The sequence below is a fragment of the Felis catus genome, chromosome F1 (assembly GCF_018350175.1).
Source record: "Felis catus isolate Fca126 chromosome F1, F.catus_Fca126_mat1.0, whole genome shotgun sequence".
Lineage (NCBI taxonomy): Eukaryota > Metazoa > Chordata > Mammalia > Carnivora > Felidae > Felis > Felis catus.
In genome coordinates, this window is record NC_058384.1 from 14,677,201 (window position 1) to 14,699,550 (window position 22,350).

Genomic DNA, 22,350 nt, shown 5'->3' on the forward strand with positions numbered 1-22,350 from the left:
AGATGAGGTTAAGTAGTTTGCCTAGGTCAGGTGACTTATTCAAACCTAGATGTGTATGACCTCAAGGTCCTTTTTTTTTTTTTTAATTTATTTATTTTGAGTGAGAGAGAAAGAGAGAGTGAGTGAGCATGAGAGGCGGAGGGGCAGAGAGAGAGAGAGAGTGAGTGAGTGAGTCCCTAGCAGGATCCACTGTCATAGTGCAGAGCCAAACAAGGGGCTTGAACCCAGGAACCTTGAAATTATGACCTGAGCTGAAATCAAGAGTCAGATGCTTAACCAACTGAGCCACCATGTGCCCCCAGAGCCCTTATTTTTAATTATAACCTGTTGCTGCCAAACATTTCTTTAAAAAGTTATTAAAAACATTTATGAGTGTTTCATTTTTTATCATGAAATGTATTTTTGTTAAAGTATATTTTAAAAACTTTGTGTTGTGTGTGTGATTATAAAAGAATAAACATGTATTATAAGGAATTTGGTAAAGAACCACAATCTAATCAACCAGAGATAACTTATTAGCATTTTAATTTATTCCTTCCAGTCTTTTCTATATATTTACTAATTGTATTAAAAAATGAGTTTTTACTGCTTACATCCTGATAACTATCCTTGTCTTTTAAAGACACCATTTAAAATTCTTGATTGATTGATTGATTAAGGTATAATTAACATACAATGTTGTATTAGTTTCAGGTGTGCAACATATTGATTCAATAATTCTATATATTAAATATACCATTTAAAAAAAATTTTTTTTTCAACGTTTATTTATTTTTGGGACAGAGAGAGACAGAGCATGAACGGGGGAGGGGCAGAGAGAGAGGGAGACACAGAATCGGAAACAGGCTCCAGGCTCTGAGCCATCAGCCCAGAGCCTGACGCGGGGCTTGAACTCACGGACTGCGAGATCGTGACCTGGCTGAAGTCGGACGCTTAACCGACTGCGCCACCCAGGCACCCCCTAAATATACCATTTTTAATGAATAGTTTAAATTTTCCCCCACTAGGGGTATTTATTAATTCCATAAATACTTTGAGTGTCCCCAATGTGACATGTAGAATGCTATTCATTTAAACATTCTTCTGTAGTTGATCATTAGTGGTTTTATTTTCCATACTGTTTCTTCTCCCATCTCACACTCAGCACTGCATATATACAGTTATTGAAGTTAATTCTCAAGACCTTTTGAACCCAACCATTTTTCATATAATAACCTTGCTCTGATCCCTTCTTTTTCTCTAAGCTGTAATTTTAAGAGCATTCATTACTTGGAGGGATTTTTAAAATGCTGTAATAATAAAAAATAATACCTGTAGGCTTTTATGTTAGATTTCCATTTAAAGAGGGGGAACAGCTATGTAAGATCTGTGAAATTCCAATCTAATGGTAAAGGATTTTTTCTGATTCCCTTTCCACCAGTACTTTTACTTAGACTTTATATCATCACATACGTTTCAGTACGTGAAAAGTAGAACCTCCTTCTTCCAAAATAATCTCTTGGTTACTCTTTATTTTAAAACCTCCATTGTACTTGGATAGAAGCCCAACAAACAGTTTTGGTTCTACTTGTCTTCTCCTTTTCTTGCTTTCTGTAATGGTGTGATTTTCAAGATACTCTTCCCTTGTAAAGAGGAATCTGTCAGAGTTTAGTTGGAAAAGGAAATGTATTTATTCAACCCAATATTTTACTCATATTTAAACTATGTTAAGTGAGATGTTCACCCAGAGAGGGGAAAAAAAGCCAAACAGGATGTATTTTGAAGATGTGATGGAACTCTCAATATGTGGTTTATGATTTTTTTTAAAAAATGTTTCTATTTCCTAGATATCCCACAAATAAGTGGATTAAGCTGGGTACTTTCCATGGAAGAGATGAGAGGAATGTCCAGAGTTTCCCTTTGGATGAACAGATGTATGCAAAATATGTGAAGGTAAAGTTTATACATACAGGAGTATGTTTTTTAATGAAAACATACCTATTATTTATACTTCTTTGCTCCTCACCCCACCTTTTTAGAAATCATAAAACTTAAGAGGAAATTTAATGCAATATTCTTTTTGATAAAATTCTTACATGGATGTTATTTTATGAGACAAATATTAATACATTCCCTTTTGTATACCTGGAAACTTAGGCCAATTTTTTGATACTTGCAGCTCTGACGAAATTTAAAATTGTATCAATATTTTTTTTGAGTCTTTATGTAAAATGTCATCTTCATAGTATCATATCTTTATTTTTGAGAGTGTGTGTGTGAGGGAGAGAGGGAGATACAGAATCCAAAGTAGGCTACAGGCTCTGAGCTGTCCACGCAGAGCCTGATGTGGGGCTTGACCTCACGAACTGGGAGATCATGACCTGAGCCAAAGTTGGACGCTTAACCAGGCACCCTATAGTATCGTATCTTTATTTCAAAGCCCAGATTATTGTTAGTCACTGAAGTCTTTAAGCAGGTCTGATTTTCTTTTTTAGAATCTGATTCTTAGATTATTTTAATTTTAATATTATAACTTTTGCCTTTTTTATTGTATATTCAAGTGAACTATTCTGTGTCCAAATGCCAATTTTAAATAAACTTTTAAAAACACTTATATTCAGTATTCTTGCTGCTTCTTCCACAATGTAGAGGTGGAAATCTCTACCAAATAGAATTCTCACTTTTGAATTGGATTTTAGGCAAACTATGGGAATTTCTTATACCTCTCTTCCTCTCTTTTTTTTTCCTTAAAATAATAGCACACCTTAAAGTACCATTGTGTTTGTAATATGACCTTTTGGAATGACAGCAGCTCTAATTTCTGTCTTTTCTTCTTTAAATGTGTATCTTTTTTAAGCATGTATTAAATTGGCTTCTATGAATGGGTAAACTTGTAGTATTCCTAGTCTCAATCTAAAAATGCTAAATTCTATTTTTAAAATATAGTTAATAAATAGTTCAACAGTGTTCAGAAAAATGAAGGTATATTTTCAGTTTCTTTTAAAGTGAATTCTGAAATAATTGTTTAATGGCCTTTTTCTATAGCAGTTTTTATACTACGAAAAGGAAAAATTGTAAGAATTATTTGGCAGGTGATACAATTGCATTTAATTTTACAATTGAGACAATGCACATGTTATGAAATAGTTCCAAGAATCATTCTTCATACCAACTACTTTATTAATAATGGCAGAACATTTTATTGGTGCTAAAAAAATGCCAGCCCCTACTTTGTGTTTTTTATGGTGGGACACTATGGAGCATTTTGATGATTAGCTGTCTAAAATGCTCTTTTTGGTAGTAGTCTAAAAGCAAAACACATTTAATTCTAAGTCCAATGTTAACAAATATTATGTAAGTTTACCTGGGTTTTCCTTATCCCCAAATAAACCCAGATGTACAAACTACTTTTTAATAGTTTGTATTTTAACAGTGGGTTGATACATATCTTTTAGTTCTGTAAGTTATACTTGAAATAACATAGCATATGAAAAATTCATGCTTTCCCTAAAAAAATTTATATATGGTATTATATAAGAATAAATATTATTTTGTATTATGGTAATATTTTTATCATTATGTATGTATATGTGTATATCCACATATGTATCAGTATATAAATAATATACAGATACATATATGATACGTATCTATAATTTTGAATTAATATAAGACACAGGCTGTTTCTAGATCCTCTTTATTACTTTTATGTATTTTTTTAAGTTTATTTATTTTTGAGAGAGAGATAGAGGGAAGGAGAGAAGGGGGGGAGAGAGAGAGAGAGAGAGAGAGAGAGAGAGAGAGAGAAAGAAAGAAAGAAAGAAAGAAAGAAAGAAAGAAAGAAAGAAAGAAAGAGAGAGAGAGAATATCCCAAACAGGCTCCATGCTATCAGCGCAGAGCGCCATGTGGGGCTGGATCCCACAAACTATGAAATCATGACCTGAGCCTTATTCAAGAGTTGGATGCTTAACCAATTTGAGCCACCCAGACTCCTCTCTTTATTACTTTTAGAATGCTTTTATTTCTGACAGATAAATAAAACAGCAGCAATGAATTTTAGCTTAAGGAACATAACCTTAAAGTTAATTTAGTTCATTACAGTTCAATTATACTTTCTAGTTGTGATGGTAAGAATTTAAATCATTGATTTGATTTCTGCAGAGAAATAAGAGTACTACAATGTTATCCATTACAGTACATTGCTTTCTATACTTTAATTATACAGTATAATTTACAAATATTAAATGTTGCTTATGGCATGTTATCCAGACTTTGGAACTGATTTCTTTTTCTTTTCCTTTCTCTTGCTTCAGATGTTCATCAAGTACATAAAGGTTAGCAACCTTCTCTTTTGCAATATTGAATAACAAGGCATGGCATATTACTGCATGGCAAAAAAGCAAAATTTTACCATTATTGATTTTTGGGGAAATGAGGACTTTATTTTTAGAAATATTATAATGAAAGAAACTGAATACATTGCTAGATAATCTCACATGCACTGTGCTTTTATTCTTTAGGTGGAGTTGGTATCACATTTTGGATCAGAGCACTTTTGTCCATTAAGCCTTATAAGGTATTAAAGAACAACATACATTTACTAAGTGATTAAAGATTTTTTTTTTTCCAACGTTTATTTATTTTTGGGACAGAGAGAGACAGAGCATGAATGGGGGAGGGGCAGAGAGAGAGGGAGACACAGAATCAGAAACAGGCTCCAGGCTCTGAGCCATCAGCCCAGAGCCTGACGCGGGGCTCGAACTCACGGACCGCAAGATCGTGACCTGGCTGAAGTCGGTCGCTTAACCGACTGCGCCACCCAGGCGCCCCTACTAAGTGATTAAAAAAAGAAAGTGATACACAAAAATCCCAGTATATTTAGAGTGAAGAAATAATTTCCTATCTTGTGAAGTTAATACTATAGAAATACAAGCTGTTAAACCTTTCTTGTTCCTAAATCCATTTTAGAAAAATGTAAAAATTTGCTCTGAGAAAAAATAACTATTATATGTGTCTGGCTTGGCTTGCTTGCTATTTTGCTATGATGATAATATATGGAAAATCTTAGACTGATATCAAAACTCGTCATTACATTTTTAAATGTCTTAAAAGCATTTTAATGGACACAGTGGATGGATGACTACAGTGTAAGAAACTGCCGTTATTTTGAAGTCTAAAAGCTAATGACCCTCAAAAAATGACCAAAGTTAATGTATTTTGTCATTTGTAATGAAGAGATGAGTCTTAACTCTGTTTTGTTTTGAAAGTCTTTAATGAAATTGTTGTTAATAGGGTATTTGGCACCAGCATGGTGGAAGAATATGAAGAGATCGCCGATTCCCAGTATCAGTCAGAACGTCAAGAACTGTTTGATGAAGACTATGGTAAGTGGCTTTAAGACATGTGACTATTATGTATGGTTTTTTTGTTTGTTTGTTTTTTAAAAATCTAATAACCTGAAGGGGTAGGACAAGGTTTTTTGACACCCTCCATTTCTACTTTATCAAGTCCTTGTGTTTTGCTTTTTTCTTTTTTTTAATGTTTATTTTAGAGAGAGAGAGTGCAAGCAAAGGAAAGGCAGAGAGAGAGGGAGACACAGAATCCAAAGCGGGCTCCAGGCTCTGAGCTGTCAGCACAGAGCCGACGCAAGGCTCAAACTCATGAACTGCAAGGTCATGACCTGAGCTGAAGTCGATGCTTAACCACCTGAGCCACCCAGGAGCCCCAAGTCCTTGTTTTAAGATGTCTTAAACCATTGTCTGAAAAACTGAATTTTTCCCTTCCCTAATTTTCCTATAAGCAAAATGAAAACATTTACTAAGGGTTGGTAAAGTACATGGAAAGCTTGAATAAAAAGTCTTATAAATGTGATTAAAATTTTGGTAAGCAGTGGAATTATTTTCCTTAGTTTACATCTGTGTGATAAACGGCTTCTGAATCTCATAAACTTTTGTGAATATATTTTAGATTATAGTGAATATTTATAATAAAATATGCTTTAAATGTCAGCCGACTTTGATAGGGATAGTTTTAGTTAATTACCTTCATTTTCTCTTTAAACAGATTATCCACTGGATTATAATACTGGGGAGGATAAATCCACAAAAAATCTTTTTGGTTCTGCTACAAGTGAGTATTTGGGGATTTTCCTAGACACTACTAAAGTATTTTTCCAACTTTTTTTTCCCCTGAAATATGTGGATATTTTGTTGTGGTATAGTTTAGGAAGCTCCTAGTCCCAATATTGAACTTGAGTTGAAATCAAAGATACTGCCTTTGTAATATATTTCCATAGAAATAAAATAAGCGTGGATGAAAAGAAAGAGAAGAGAAGAAAAATGCAAGCACAAGTTATTTCTTCTACCCTAAGTGCTTATGTTGATAAGCGGATTCCTTGGAAGAATGGGCTGTGAATTTATGGGGGGAAAGAATTATTAAAGAGATCCTAGACCATATGCGTAGAAGCATCTGGATAGTCATGCTAGATGGGAAGGGAATTTGAATGGTAGTTGCAGAGGTAGTATGTATGAGTGAAATCCTAGCAAACAAGAGTTTATCTATCTATGGATATAGTTTCTGATGTAATTACAAAATATAAAAGCTGTTCTTACTCATAATAAAGATTCTCAAGCAGTAACAATAATAGTAATAATAATATACTCTTTGTAAGCTGAAGAAATAATGACTAAGATATATTAGTGCTTCAGTTTTTGTCATGCCTGCCTAGTGGTAGGCTAGCTAAGGAGACTCTCGGAAAGACCATTACCAACTGACACTTTATTTTTACTGTTATAATGCAGGTAGGTATATTTTAATGCTTGTTATTTTTGGCTATTCCTGAAGAATATAAAATACTGGAAGGAGTTTTCTTTTTATTTGGAGATTAATATGGTAAAAGTAAATCTTAGCAGAATAGATGACTAGTTTCTTGTGCATTTCCCTTGTTGCTCTTAGTAAGTAGAGTTCCTTGCATCCCAATCTTATGGTGTATGTTATCTTTATACCTTTTGGGATACTCAACGAGTAGTTTATATACTTAAGTAGATATTTTGTATAGCTCCAGTATAGGAAGCTAGGAGTCACGTCGGTTTTTTTGTTTTGTTTTTATCTTTTTTCTTCTCCCTTCTTCCCCTTATGCTCTCCATAGAAAACTGTAGTCTTCAGTAGACTTTTTTTTTTTTTTAATTTTTTTTTTTCAACGTTTATTTATTTTTGGGACAGAGAGAGACAGAACATGAACGGGAGAGGGGCAGAGAGAGAGGGGGACACAGAATCGGAAACAGGCTCCAGGCTCTGAGCCATCAGCCCAGAGCCTGACGCGGGGCTCGAACTCACGGACTGCGAGATCGTGACCTGGCTGAAGTCGGACGCTTAACCGACTGTGCCACCCAGGCGCCCCTTCAGTAGACTTTTTAAGGCATAGGAAGAAGAATGTTAAAAATACTTGCATAAGAGGAATCCTTTTTTTTTTTTTTTTTTTTTTAATGTTTATTTTTGAGACAGAGAGAGACAGAGCATGAACAGGGGAGGGTCAGAGAGAGGGAGACACAGAATCTGAAACAGGCTCCAGGCTCTGGGCTGTCAGCACAGAGCCCAATGCGGGGCTTGAACTCACTGACCGCGAGATCATGACCTGAGCTGAAGTCGGACGCTTAACCGACTGAGCCACCCAGGCGCCCCAAGAGGAATCCTTTTATGTAGTATTTAACTTTGTTGCATATTAACTCAATATAATTTTTTTTCACTCTACTGCTAGTCAATTGACTTTCTAGATATTAGAAACTACTTTTAAGTAGAAAACTTAGCTATCTAGTTGATGATGAATTAAAAATAGGTGCTTCATTCACTGCTGTGGGACATAGTTTTTTAGGAGTGAAAAACATGATGCTGTTTTATCTATGTGGATATTCATATTCATGTCCTTAAATCCATGTGAAAAATTCTGATATGTAGTAACCATCATAGCTCAGTGATGCTATATTAGCTATGAGGCAGCATTATTATTTTATAGAGTCAGAAAATAGCCCCAGACTAAAAGATCTCTCACTTCTGATGGTTACTGGAAAGGAAAGGGGCACCTTAGGGCACCTTACCATAGTATTAGATAAAGGAAATCTTGTTGATATTCTTGGTTTCTTTTTCTCTATTCTTAGGGGATTAACTGCTAGACACCATTAAAGCCCAGTTATATCTCAATGGAGGACATTTCCCTATTTGTAATCACTTCTCTGACCAAGGTATTATTTGAATTAATTAGATATAGAATCTTCTTTATTTATATCCTACTTTGGGATCTTCTTCCTTGAAGATGTGTTTCTTGGTAACATATTTAGTTTTCTTTTTATGGATCTCTGGAAAGGTAGTCTATTTACCTTCCCGTGTTCTAGTGTTAAAAGAATTTGTTTAGTGAGACAAGATGGGTGGGAGGATGTCAGCTAAGCCTAAACACATTAAATGGAGTTTAAAAAGATGTCCATCTGTTGATGTTTCAGAAAAAAGAGAGGCAATAGTACCTGACTGATAAGACTTTGGTGTCATAATGCTTATAGACATGACCTAACACTGCTGTCGTCTATACCTATTCTTCCTAGTTTTCTGTGAAGAGTCTGGGACTATTTCTGAGCCTGACTTTGCTACTACCTCCAAGGTGGTATAACATTTAAGGAGTAAATAACAGAATGGAATCAGGCCAAAGAGCTAGTCTCTGGCACTAGAATATCTGAATTTAACTGTTCTCATCACACGTTGTGAATTAGCTTGAAGTTGGCCAATTTTGAACCTGACTTACTTTTTATATTTACATAGCGTTTCCAAAACAGAATTCTGTGGCTTTAATCTTAATAGAAACTCCTTTTTCCTTTTGGTATTGAACAGTTAGTTAGTAGTTACAGGAAATACATGTCACTAGAGTACATTGCATCTATTAGGACTTGGTTATCAAAGAACATACATACCATAAATTTGGACATTCTTGATATAATTTTCTTAATTGCCAAAAAGGGAGAAACTACTATGTTAGAGCAACATTCTTGATTTTGTGTATATGCCGGCTAGGCAGCTCTTCTGCCTGATTCTTTTATTTACATTTTTGAACCAGAGCATTTAAATATTTTACATCAACAAAAATTCTTCACATTACTCTGCTTTTTTTGTATTTTGTCACATGGATTTTCCAGACCACTCTCTACTTTAATATTCTTGCAAGTCTGCCTTTACTCCTAAATACGGTCTGCATTTTGTTAGAATCACTTAAAGGCCAGGTTTCTGTGTGTATGTTTAAGATAGTATACAGTTTTTGGTTTCTTTTACATCAAAGTATTTTTATGAATGTATATATTTTAAGGACCTAGCAAGAGAAGAGAGAACAAAGGTGGACATGCAGCAGAGGTATCTGAATTCACATGGGAGGAAATAGTTATTTTGTTGGTTTGTCTTGTTATGTGGTATCATAGATAGTTTGTTTCCTGCATCCAAAAGAGCCAGAGTGTGCTGGAGACTAAGGATAACATGTTGATGATCCCTGGGAGAATTTCATTCCTGAGGGAATGAGATTGGATGAATAGTGCCCAGCTCAAAGATAAAGGAGTTGCTAATCTGGGAGACATTAAGGACAGGTATCTAGTTTGGTACTGTATTCCAAATTATTACTTTAGCCTATTCTGAAGGATTTTTAGCGGTCAGATGATCATTGTGACAAGCCGTCACGTGTTTGGATACAAATTGGGAGTGGTCAGAATTGAATATTCACAAAGCTGCTTTCTCTCAAAAGACAAAGTAAGACTACATTTGGCAGTGTTCTGTGAATGTAGCAAAATTATTTCTTATGGATTGGATGGGCTGAGAATGTAGAAATTTGCCAAATTTTGCTTTTGTTAATGAATTCTGTAACAATAAATGCCCCCAAATTTCAGTGCCCCCAAAATTTTGTATCTGAGTTAAGATTGATTTTAGAGTATAGATTTGACTCCAAAATTTGGAATGTGTGAAGCGGTCAGTTTTAACTGAACTTTGGCTGGCAGACCAAGTAGAAGATCAGATACTGTTGCAATATTGGTTGATATTAAAAGTGGGTTTATGGGGCGCCTGGGTGGCGCAGTCGGTTAAGCGTCCGACTTCAGCCAGGTCACGATCTCGCGGCCCGTGAGTTCGAGCCCCGCGTCAGGCTCTGGGCTGATGGCTCAGAGCCTGGAGCCTGTTTCCGATTCTGTGTCTCCCTCTCTCTCTGCCCCTCCCCCGTTCATGCTCTGTCTCTCTCTGTCCCAAAAATAAATAAACGTTGAAAAAAAAAAAAAAGTGGGTTTATGAGGAAATAACAAGAGTTTCCATTGCTCCTTTATCTTGGTTTGTGAGGAAATGTGGTGTTTCCATTCCTGGGTGGTTTTTTTTTTTTTAAGTTTTTATTTAAATTCCAGTTACTATACAGTGTAATTAGTTTCAGGTGTACAGTATAGTGATTCAGTACTCCCATACAACACCTGGTGCTCATTACAACAAGTGTACCCATCCCCCCCATGCACCTCCCCTCTGGTTACCATCAGTTTATTCTCTATAGTTAAGTCTCTTTCTTGGTTTGCTTCCCTCTCTCTTTTTCCCCCCCTTTGCTCATTTGTTTCTTAAATTCCACATATGAGTGAAATCATACGGTATTTGTCTTTGTCTGACTTTTTTTCGCTTAGCATAATACTTTGTAGCTCCATCCATGTTGTTGCAAATGGCAAGATTTCATTCTTTTTTATGGGTGAGTAGTGTTCCATTGTGTGTGTGTGTGTGTGTGTGTGTGTGTGTGTGTGTGTGTGTGTGTGTGTGTACTTCATCTTTATCCATTCACCAGTCGATCGACACTTGGGCTGTTTCCATAATTTGGCTATTATAGACAATGCTGTTACAATGGGGTGCATGTATCTCCTTGATGTAGTATTTTTGTATTTTGAGGGTAAATACCCAATAGTGTGATTACTGGATCATAGGGTATTTCTATTTTTAGCTTTTTGAGGAACCTCCATATTGTTTTCCTGAGTAGCTGCACCAGTTTGTTTTCCCACCAGTTTGCAAGAGGGTTCCCCTTTCTCCATATCCTCACCAATACGTATTGTTTCTTGTGTTGATTTTAGCCATTCTGACAGGTGTGAGGGGATATCTCATTGCAGTTTTGATTTGTATTTCCCTGATGATCAGTGATGTTGCACATCTTCATGTGGTCTGTTGGCCATCTGTAGGTTTTCTTTGGAAAAAGGCCTATTTCAAATCCTCTGCCAGCATTTTAATTGGATTTTTAATTTTTGCTGTTGAGCGATAGTTCTTTACGTATTTTGGATATTAACCCCTAATCAGATATACGATTTGCAAATCTTTTCTACTGTTGGAATATTGGTTGATGTTAAAAGTGGGTTTATGGGAAATAACAGAATTTCCATTGCTACTTTACCTTCGTTTGTGAGGAAATACGGTTTTTTCATTCCTGTTTTTTCCCATGCGTTAGCCTAAGAATCAACCCTGCTTCTTTGTTTACCAATTTGTCAGGTCGAAGGGCAAGGGCAACCTATAATCCTAGACATTTATAAAGCAAGTACAAAGCTTTTGTGTGTTATACTAATGATTGGAAACAAAGTACCACTCCTTTATTGTCTTTCATATATAGAACCATAATTATGTAAAGTTCAAAATTTATGACTGTCTACTAGTCATCACTTTTCAAACTGTCTGAAATTTCCTACTACTTTCTCCTGCCTTAAAACATATATCTACATAGGATCAGCTCCAGATGACAGTGCTTGGCTTCTTCTCAACTTTCTAGATAGTGTGCCAGCTTTCCTCCCTTACAGCCTTTCCTGCTTACATCTGTGGTTTTCGCTGAAAGTGTGATGAAAACCCTTTGGATCTCTTAGGAAAGGAAACCAAGGCAGAAATAACTGATGAGTCTTAATATGTAGCCCTTGCAGATCTTAATATTTTAATAGGAGAAATACCTGATACTGGTGAATTAACTTCTAGCGGAATATCCAAGATTAGATTGGTATTGGAAGTTAATGTTCCTTAAAATTACATCCTAGAAGGAAGCCACCTGTTCTCAGCACCAGCTTTTTATGGAGTTAGGTATTTTGTGGTACACCTGTACCTTTGGCTGCTTATTCAGGTACTAAGGTTTGTACCACTTTACTCATCATCCAAATATCGTCTTTAGAAAGAGAGGCAGAATTGGCAGGTATGCAGATTGCTTTATGTATAATGCTGAAGGTGTTGTGACTTTGACTTCACCTGCCAATTCCCATACCCACTCAATTCACAAAAGAATTGGTACCATTTATTATCTATTAAACATTATTAAAAGTTATCAAAGACACTTGTTTCAATGCAGTCACGTTGGGATTTAACCATATTATCAATAGATATGTTCATAGTTGAAAATAAAATTTTTCTGCTGTCCTTCAGATAATAATCTTCCCATTTTGTTTATTTATACCTGTAAAAATCACCTGCTTCACGCTTTTTTTTTTTTTGTTTTTGTTCTAAACTGTAAAGCCTTTAAAAAAGTAAGTTTTTCTGTACAATATTAATTTTGGTTGTCACATTTTTTTCCCTGTCCAAATCCAGGCTGTATGTTGAATTTTACTTGAATTTTGTAATATGCTAAAGATAGTGTTTTGGCAGAAGTTTCGGGGAAGCTTTACCAAAAAAGTATAATTAAGTTTCTGAACATAAAAATTCAGATTTATACTTTCTGGCTGAAATTTGTGTCCTATATTGGACTTATATAGTAAGCTGGACAAAAAGGTAATTAGTCCAGAAAATGCAAAAAGACCATTATAAATGGTTTTTTGACTATCTGATATTAAGCTTTATAAGAATATTTAGGTGTATTGGTATTTTTTCTGATTGAATTTTTAGATGCCATTCTAAATATGGTGAATATTGCTGCTAATATTCTTGGAGCAAAAACTGAAGACCTGACAGAAGGTACCTCTTCATTTTATGGGTCTTTTAAATCTCTGATACTCAAGGGGTCATTCTTGTTACGAAAATTAATTAATAAGCCAAGCAGTGTGATTTTTCATTTAGAAATAAAGAGATGATGCAAAGGAACTTACCAGTCTTCTGTTATTCATTGTTTATATGAGTTTCACAAATTCTTACAATAAGGATCCTCCTGTCTATATGAAATTCATGAATTTGTTTTTTGACTCTTCCCTGCTGTAGAAGTAATAATTTTATCCCTTATTTCTTTCCTGAGGTTTTGATGCCCTAGTGGTACTTCATGCATGCTTTTCTTTTATTTATCAAACAACTACCCAATTTAGAAGGTGATTTTTTTTCCCCTACAGAATGCCAAGTAAGAATGTCAGTAGCAAGGAGAAACCATCTTGCTTTTTTTTTGCTCTTAGAAAATACTTAGTTCCAAGTGCAAACTTAAAATGACCCATACGTTTCTTTTCATTCTCTTTCGTAACTCCTTTAGGTGTCTAGAAGTCATGTTAATCATATAAGATTACATGAAATTAATAGTCATTTGACTTGCGTTAATTATCTGAGAAGTTGAGAAAGAATATGCATTATTTGTAGCTCTGACTTTGTATGATCATTTCCTTCTAAAAGAACTTTGATGGAAGAAAATAAAGTCTGCAGTAGCAAACCTGTTTGACTTTTTTTTTTCTTCCCCGGAAACTAAAGTTCTTTACTTGTTATAGTGAAATATCTTCATGATATAGCTTTTTTAAACTCAACATGGGTATCTTTCTTAAAATAGGAAATAAAAGTATATCTGAGAATGCCACTGCCACAGCTGCACCTAAAATGCCCGACTTAGCTCCTGTTTCAACTCCTGTTCCATCACCTGAGTAAGTTCTATTGTGATATTAGAGTTCTGTTAAAATGGAGAGCTAAGTATACATAGAAAGATACTTTGGATTTGTGTGTGAAATGATAATCTATAGAAAGCTCTGAGTCAGAGGGCAGGCATTCCACAACCACTTAAAATATCGGTGAGTTGCCTTTTGGGTACTGGGAATGCACTTTACTCCAGACCACATGTTTGTTGTTTTGAAATTATGTATTACTTTTATTATTCACAACACTAAATCTTTTCCTTATTACAAATAATTGGCCTAATTCTACAGGTATAGGTTTGAGGACAAACTTTAAAAGCTTGCTTTTATTAAGTTCAAATTTAAAAACATTGATTAAGTATATGTGTTGTGCCTAGAAAGCTATAAAGGGTACCCTGAAATACCTAGAGCGTGATTCTTAAATTACGTGTTTGTCACACAGCAAACTCTTAAGAGTGTTTAGTTTCTTAAATTGAATTTGATAGAGGTCTTTCCCCAGGTTGCAGTGGGGCACCTTGGGCAGGAATATCTGTCATGTAGTTAACATAAAATATCCTCATTTTTTTAGTCTTTTCTACCAAAGATGATTAAGGGTTTTTGCCACCTCTACTTCTTATCTATAACAGATAGGCTCATAACGACTGGATAATTGGGCATTGTTTCTGTAAATTTTGTATATTTCAGTAGCTGTACTCTCTCAGAACTCTGCTTAACGGGATAAGATTTTTGAACAGGAATTATGTAATGAAACCTGCAGTGGGTATGGTTTGAGCTGTAATTCCTAAATACCATACTGATACAGAAATGAGATTTTTTTGTGCTTTGAAGGGCACAGTGACAAATTTGTATCCTGTGTTCATTCTGAAAGAGACTAAAGATATTTATTTATTGGATGACTAGAGAGAAAATATAGCATTACTTGTCATCGATTCCTAGAAGATACTAAGAAATCTGATTGCTAGTTCCAATTTTGTAACTAGGCTTCTTCAGTTAATAACATATAGTATGTCTTTATTTTTCAAAACTAAATGAAACCTATTTCATTTTATATATGAACACACACACACACAGACACACACACACACACACATGAATGTTGAAAGATACCACATCACACTAATGTAGTAGTTTTTACTTTTCTATATTAGAGTTTGATTTTAATAGATTTTTTGGTATAAAATCTATTTGCTTTTAAATGTTTTTTTAATTTGTTTTAAATTCTTTTTGATGATTATATGGCAATTTCTTTGAAGAAAATAAATGAAAATGAAAGAATCCATGATAGGGTGTCATTGTTGAGTTACTATGAAAAGATGACTGATTTTCTTTTTCCAGGTTTGAGTTTTTTAAAGTATAGCTCCGATTAGAGCATGTACAGATGGTATATAATTTAATTTGTACCAAATTAATTCACTTTAGTTTTTCTCCCTCCCCTTCTTCAGATTCTGCTCATTTTCACTGTCATAATTTATATGGTACATAGTAAGCAGTAGAAGATATTTAGAGATTATATATCTATATATCATCTATTTAAAGGAACATAATCTAATTTACTGTTTCACTGTCAACAAGATGAAAATCTAGCTTTTTAGGTACTGTTTCATTCCTACCTTTGCTATTGTGATATTAGTCTATTCAAAAACATTTCCTGGCATTCTTAGTAATTTTTCAAAGTAGGAAAATTGTATATGAAAATGTTTCTTTTGGCATTCAAATTGCGTTATTTGAAAAAAAGATTGTACCTTTTGTGCTGTAAGGGCTACACCTGGAAATTCATTATTTTTTTTCTGGAATGAACCACAGAGATTATAATTTACAACACTATTCCCACCCGTTCCACCCCACACACTCCCCTGCCTTACATACATACGCTAGGGCTTAGAGATGGGATTGAGTTACAGATGGGGCACTATTATTATTAGCCAGGATTTTCATTAGAGTGATTAAGTATTTGCCTTTAAGTAATAGATAATTAGCCCAGATGATATTAAGATCATTTTGGGGAGTTGGGGAGGGAGGGATGCAGATAATCGTGTGTGTGTGTGTGTGTGTAATGCTACCTTAGAAATCCCCTAATCATCCACAGAAAAATTTTCTTTGAGAAATCTAGCTACCTTTCAAAAGTATGATACCTAAACACAAAGTGCGTTCATAAGTATTTAGAACCTTGGATTCTAGTTCTAGAATCCACGTACAAGCAATTCTTAAATAGATATTTTTAAAAAGTAAGTTTCATTTAGTAAATATGGTCATTTCAGTCATCTGGCTGGTCTCTGATAAATGAATGGCCTTTCTGTCACCATTTGTGAGTAATACTTCTTTTTATAATGAAAATGATTTGTAGGGAAAAATTCATCCAAAAAAGTTTTCAGTTTCTTCTGTATTTTCAGCCTTCCTTTTATTTTATGAATGAAACATTGATTTTTTTTAACGCAATTTTAACTTTAGATTTCTAATTAAAGTGATGTGTAATTATGATACATATTTCTAGGTTTGTAACCACTGAAGGACACATACACGATACAGAGCTATCATCACCAGAGACTCCAAAAGAGAGTCCTATTGTACAGCTAGTTCAAGAGGAAGAAGAAGAGGCAAGTCCATCTACAGTGACCCTTCTGGGTAGTGGTGAACAGGAGGATGAATCATCACCCTGGTTTGAGTCAGAGGCACAAATATTTTGCAGTGAACTATCTACAATTTGTTGTATTTCTAGTTTTTCTGAATATATATATAAATGGTGTTCAGTTAGAGTTGCTCTTTATCGGCAACGTAGCAGAACTGCTGTAAGGAAAGAAAAAGATCATCTTGTGTCAGCTCAACCATTACCGCTACCTGCAGAATCAGTGGATGTTTTAGTCTTGCCACCTCCAAGTGGAGAAATGGACAGCAAGAATAATGAAAAGGAAGCTGAAACTATTGTTCCAGGTGACTTAAGTAGTATGCACAAAGGTGATTTGATTAATCACAGTGCAGATGCAATTGAACTTGAACCAAGCCATCCTCAAACTCTTTCTCAATCTCTTCTCTTAGATGTTACTCCAGAAATCAATTCATTATCTAAAATAGAAGTATCTGAGCCTATTAAATTTGAGACAGGACCTACACCATCTCAAGTGATCCCCCTGGAGAGTTCTGTTGAGCTTGTTAATAAAACAGAAAAAAAGTCTGAGAGTTTTAGTTCTATAGAGAAGCCAACTGTGATCTATGAAACAAATAAACTTAATGAAGTAATGGATAATATTGTAAAAGAAGATATAAACTCCATGCACATTATCACAAAGCTATCTGAAACAATAGTGCCACCTGTAAACACTGCTACTATGCCAGACGGTGAAGATGGGGAAGCCAAAATGAACATAGCTGACACACCAAAGCAAATTTTGACTCCCGTTACGGATTCTTCTTCATTACCTGAAGTGAAAGAGGAAGAACAATCTCCGGAAGATGCCCTTTTAAGAGGGTTACAGAGGACAGCTACAGACTTTTATGCTGAACTGCAAAATTCCACAGATCTAGGATACACTAATGGAAATCTTGTACATGGATCAAACCAAAAGGAGTCAGTATTTATGAGACTTAATAATCGTATAAAAGCCTTAGAAGTTAACATGTCTCTCAGTGGTCGCTATCTGGAGGAGCTTAGCCAAAGGTAAGCTTTATCATAATTAGCACAGTCCACTTTGCACTGTGAGGTAAGAGGCATAGTATGATCTGTGACTAGAGGAGGAGAGGATTAATTATCTCATGATATAATAGTAGTCAGTGCCATTTTAGCTGGAGAAAGAAAGTTATTTGGATATTGATCAAGGACTTAAAGAATTGATTTTTAGAAGTACTAAGTGATGTTATATCTATATCTATATCATCTGTATCTATCTATCTATCTATCTATCTATCTATATATATATTAGGGTGACAACAAGTTTGAATTTAATCAGTTTCTCCTTTCTTCTGTTGTTTAACTTCAGCCACTTTTACTGTTTGGTTCCCACAGTACTCATGGGAACATTATAGTATTATATAACATGTGTATCTATACTGTATATGTAATACCTATATAAACTATGGATGTTGCAGTTCTTAGTGAAACTAGATAAGATATCAATTAAGAGTTTAAGTAAGTGAAGACTAAAGTGGACTGAACTGGATGATTAGGCAACATTTGCAGTCTTTCATGTCTTAGAATCTTAGTTCTAGTTGTGATAATTTATGCTCTTGTGCTCATGAGTGCCAGTGTGCTTATGCAGTGATTAGAGCCCCAGTCATAGTTCTACTTTTTCCCTGTACTTGTTTGCTCTTTTTTATCCCTTAAGTGTCTGGTTTTCTCAGGACTTCTTTTCCAACATTTTATAAACACCTAGGCAATAAATGTCCAGAGTATCTGAAACACCACCTTTCCCTACTCCTTTTAAATCAAGATGCCGCTAATGAGATGTCACTAAGGTCATCATTCTGTCCCAATGGGTTTCCTCCTAATCCATATATACAATTTATTGGCAAATTGTTTGTGCATGTGCATGCATGCCCACATAGGTAGGTACCTCACACCTGCTTCTCCCTGACCCATCAGCTGCCTTAAGGGAACCACAGAAATTACTAATAATTTTTTTGTTTTTAATTGAGATATAATTAACATTAATTTCAGGTATACAATGTAATGTTTTAATGTTGCATATATTGTGAAATGATCACACATTAAGTCTAGTTACCGTTCACTTACTACATAGTTACAAGATTTTCTTTCTTTGTGATAAGGGCTTTTACGATCTGTTCTTAGCAACTTTCAGATATACGGTAGAGTATTATTAACTGTAGTCATCATGCTGTACATTACATCCCTATTACTTACTCATTTTATAACTGGAGATTTGTACCTTTTGACTTTTCTTTATCCATTTCTCCCATCCCCCATCTCCTACCTCTGACAGCCACCAGTTTGTTCTCTTGTATCTATGTGTTTGAGGGTACTGTTATTATTAGATTACACATGTAAGTGAGATCATACAATATTCTTCTTCTGATTCATTTCACTTAGCACAATGCCGTCCGGTTCCATCCTTGCATTTGTGCAAGTGGCAAGATTTCCTTTTTTTATGGCTGAAAAATACATTGTATACAGATACCACATTTACTTTATCCATTTATCCTTTGGTGAACACTTAAGTTGCTTCCATGTCTTGGCTATTGTCCATAATGCTGCAGTGAACATGGGAGTGCAGATATCTTTTCAGGTTAGTGTTTTTCATTTTCTTCAGATAAATACTCAGAAGAAGAGTTACTGGATCATAGAGTAGTTCTATTTTTAATTTCTGAGGAACCTCCCTCCTGTTTTCTGGAGTGGCTGTACCAATTTACATTTCCACCAACTGTGCACAGGGGTTCCCTTTTCTCTACATCCTCACTAGCACATGTTATTTCTTATATTTTTGGTAATAGCCATACTGATAGATATGAGGTGATCTCTCATTGTGATTTTGATTTGCATTTCCATGATGATTAGTGATTTTGAGCATCTTTTCATGTACTTGTTGTCCACCTGTATTTCTTCTTTGGAAAAAGGCCTATTCAGATCCTCTGCCAGTGTTTTAATTGGGTTGTTTAATTTTTTGCTATTGAGTGGTAGAAGTTCTTTATGTATTTTGGATATTAACCCCTAATCAGATACATTATTTCCAAATTTTTTATCCCACTTGGCAGGTTGCCTTTTCATTTTGTTGATGGGGTTTTTTGCTGTGCAGAAGCTTTTTAGTTTGATGTGGACTCCACGTGTTTATTTTTGCTTTTGTTGTCTTTGTTTTTGTTGTCAAAGCTGAAAAACCATCACCAAGATCAGTGTCAGGGAGCTTACCACCTGTGTTTTCTTCTGAGTTTTATGATCTCAGGTCTTACATTCAAGTCTTTAATCCATTTGAGTTACTTTTTGTAGATGGTGTAAGAGTGCGGTCCACTTTCATTCCTTTGCCTGTGGGTGTCCAGTTTTCCCAACACCATTTATTGAAGAGACTGTTCTTTCCCCATGGTATATCCTTGGTTCCTTTGTCATAAATTAATTGAACAAAAACGTGACTAATCTTGGATAGCAGTGAGATGCATAGAATTGATGTTAAGGTAGCAAATAGCTCAAGGAGCTTCTTTATTTTACTTTTATAAGTGTTCCAGGCCTCAACAAAGTCATTTTCAAAAAAGTAGATTTATCTCAAATATTGAAATCAGAAGTGTGTTTGCAGTAATAAATTAATAAATAAGAAATTAAAGCTAATTTAAATCATTTCTTACTCCACAGGTACCGAAAACAAATGGAAGAAATGCAGAAGGCTTTCAATAAAACAATAGTAAAACTTCAGAATACTTCGAGAATAGCAGAGGAGCAGGTTGGTCATCTTCAAGCCTTATTTACTTTTTATATAAATTTCTTCCGAATTCTGTAGGCCCTTGCTGGTAAGAAGAATAAGTAGTATTTGTTCATTTCTTCACCCTGATAGGTGTTCATTTCTTCCCCTTAAGCCTGTTAGAGGATGTCATGTTTGGGAAATTACCTAGCTATTAGCATCTGCATCTCTCTCCTATAGAGAGAATTTTCTTGAGCATTGTTCCTATTACATTTCAAAATTTGTGTGTGTGTATGTGGTAGAAGTGCAGTGGACTTTGTTAAACTCAAATCTTCTGTGGTTTTCTACACAGTCTGACTGATTGCAGATGAGAACAGCTGTGTTGCTTCTTTTTAATCCTCATATCTTTTCATTTCTTTTTTTCTCTATCTCTTGCCTGGAGCTATGCATTGATGCCATAGAATAGTGGCCATTGCCTTGTCATGTTGATTTTAAGGAAACAGTTTCAGTATTGCAGTATTCAGATGTTTATTAAATGTTTTTACAGTGTGTTACTACAATGAAGAAACACTATATTTTTCTAAAGTTTATCCCGGACTAGGGGATGATGAGATGAGGTGAGGAGGCCTGAGGTTTCAGAATTTAGTAGCACCTTACTCTCAGTTCCTGACACATTACAATTGTGGTTCCATACAAATTTCCTCCTTTAGCGGTTTTTTTTTCATTGAAGTTTGAGTTACTTACGTATTTTGAATACAAGTCCTTTATTAGAGATATGCTTTGCAAATATTTTCTCTCAGTTCATTATTTGTTTTGTCATTTCTCTTAAAAGTATCTTTTGAAGAGCAGAAGTTTTTAATTTGTTGAAGCCTATTTACCCATTTTGTCTTTGCTCTATAAAATCTTACCTCAACCCAGAGTCATAAAGATTTTTTTCCTCTCTTTTCTTCTAAAAGTTTTATAGCTTTTGTTTTACATTAGGTTTATGATTGATTTTAATTTTTACGTGTTGCAAAGTAAGGATCAAAGTTATCTTTTGGTGGGGATGGGGATGGAGAAAAACATGAATATTCCTTTATTCCTTTATTTTCTTCTGTTCATCTGTCTTTATGCTGATACCAGACTGTTAACTATTACTGTATCTTTATAGGAACTTTTGAAGTCACATAGCGTGAATCTTCCAACTTTGTTCATCTCTTCCAAAATTGTTTTGGCTAATACAGATTTTAGAATCAGCTTGTCAATTTCTACAAAAACAACATGTTTACATTTTAACTGGGATTTTGTTGGAATTTATAGATCAGTTTGGAGAATCGACATCTTAACATACTGTCTTCTGACCCATGAACACAATATTTATTTAGTTCTTCATTGATTTTAATGGTTGAAATGATTTCCCATCTGTATTTTCTCTTTACGATATATATAATATCTGTGCCTTATGTCTCAAAGACTTATTTAAATACTTTTAAATAATTTGTGTATTATTAACAGTATTAAAGATCAGTCTTGGGGCGCCTGGGTGGCGCAGTCGGTTAAGCGTCAGACTTCAGCCAGGTCACGATCTCACGGTCCGTGAGTTCGAGCCCCGCGTCGGGCTCTGAGCTGATGGCTCAGAGCCTGGAGCCTGTTTCCGATTCTGTGTCTCCCTCTCTCTCTGCCCCTCCCCTGTTCATGCTCTGTCTCTCTCTGTCCCAAAAATAAATAAACGTTGAAAAAAAAAAAAAAAGATCAGTCTTGATGAGAAGTGTTAATCAACTTACTAAATTTCAAAGTTTTTTTTTTTCTTTAAATGTTTGTAACTGTCAGGAATTTATCAGTATTTGTCAAATGTGAGTCAGAAGATACAGTTTAATGAATTACCTTTAGCATCTTAAAAAGATGGAAGTAGGATAGAAAGTACCAGTGTATCACAGTAAGGGAAGTGAAACTTTTTGTTACAGTTTTATACATCCATCTCCCCCAAGCAACCCCCACCGCCCCCCAACGCAGTTGAGATTTAAAATTTATTTAAATCTAATTTTTTATTGTTTTATTTTTTGAGAGAGAGACAGAGACAGAGCACAAGCAGGGGAGGGGCAGAGAGAGAGGGAGACACAGAATCCGAAGCAGGTTCCGGGCTCTGAGGTGTCAGCACAGAGCCCAACGGAGGGCGTGAACCCACGAGCTGTGAGATCATGACCTGAGCCGAAGTCAGATGCTTAACTGACTGAGCCAC

The 22,350-nt window shown here is 35.0% G+C and overlaps 1 protein-coding gene across 6 annotated transcripts in view; it reads left to right on the top strand.

The window, feature by feature from the left end:
* The window catches only part of SUCO (SUN domain containing ossification factor), a 91,086-nt gene that overhangs the window by 46,559 nt on the left and 22,177 nt on the right, over nt 1-22,350 (top strand). For 4 of the 6 annotated variants that reach the window (XM_019821611.3, XM_019821610.3, XM_011290883.4 and 1 more), the window contains exons 11-19: nt 1,827-1,932; nt 4,294-4,314; nt 4,501-4,556; nt 5,273-5,364; nt 6,044-6,109; nt 12,866-12,934; nt 13,722-13,812; nt 16,292-17,452; nt 20,087-20,174. In XM_019821611.3, coding sequence (XP_019677170.2) covers nt 1,827-1,932; nt 4,294-4,314; nt 4,501-4,556; nt 5,273-5,364; nt 6,044-6,109; nt 12,866-12,934; nt 13,722-13,812; nt 16,292-17,452; nt 20,087-20,174 — 1,750 coding nt within the window. Of the gene's footprint in view, nt 1-1,826; nt 1,933-4,293; nt 4,315-4,500; nt 4,557-5,272; nt 5,365-6,043; nt 6,110-8,148; nt 8,218-12,865; nt 12,935-13,721; nt 13,813-16,291; nt 17,453-20,086; nt 20,175-22,350 lie in introns of those variants that run through there. The other 2 variants (XM_019821612.3, XM_045049475.1) reach the window with 2 other exon arrangements.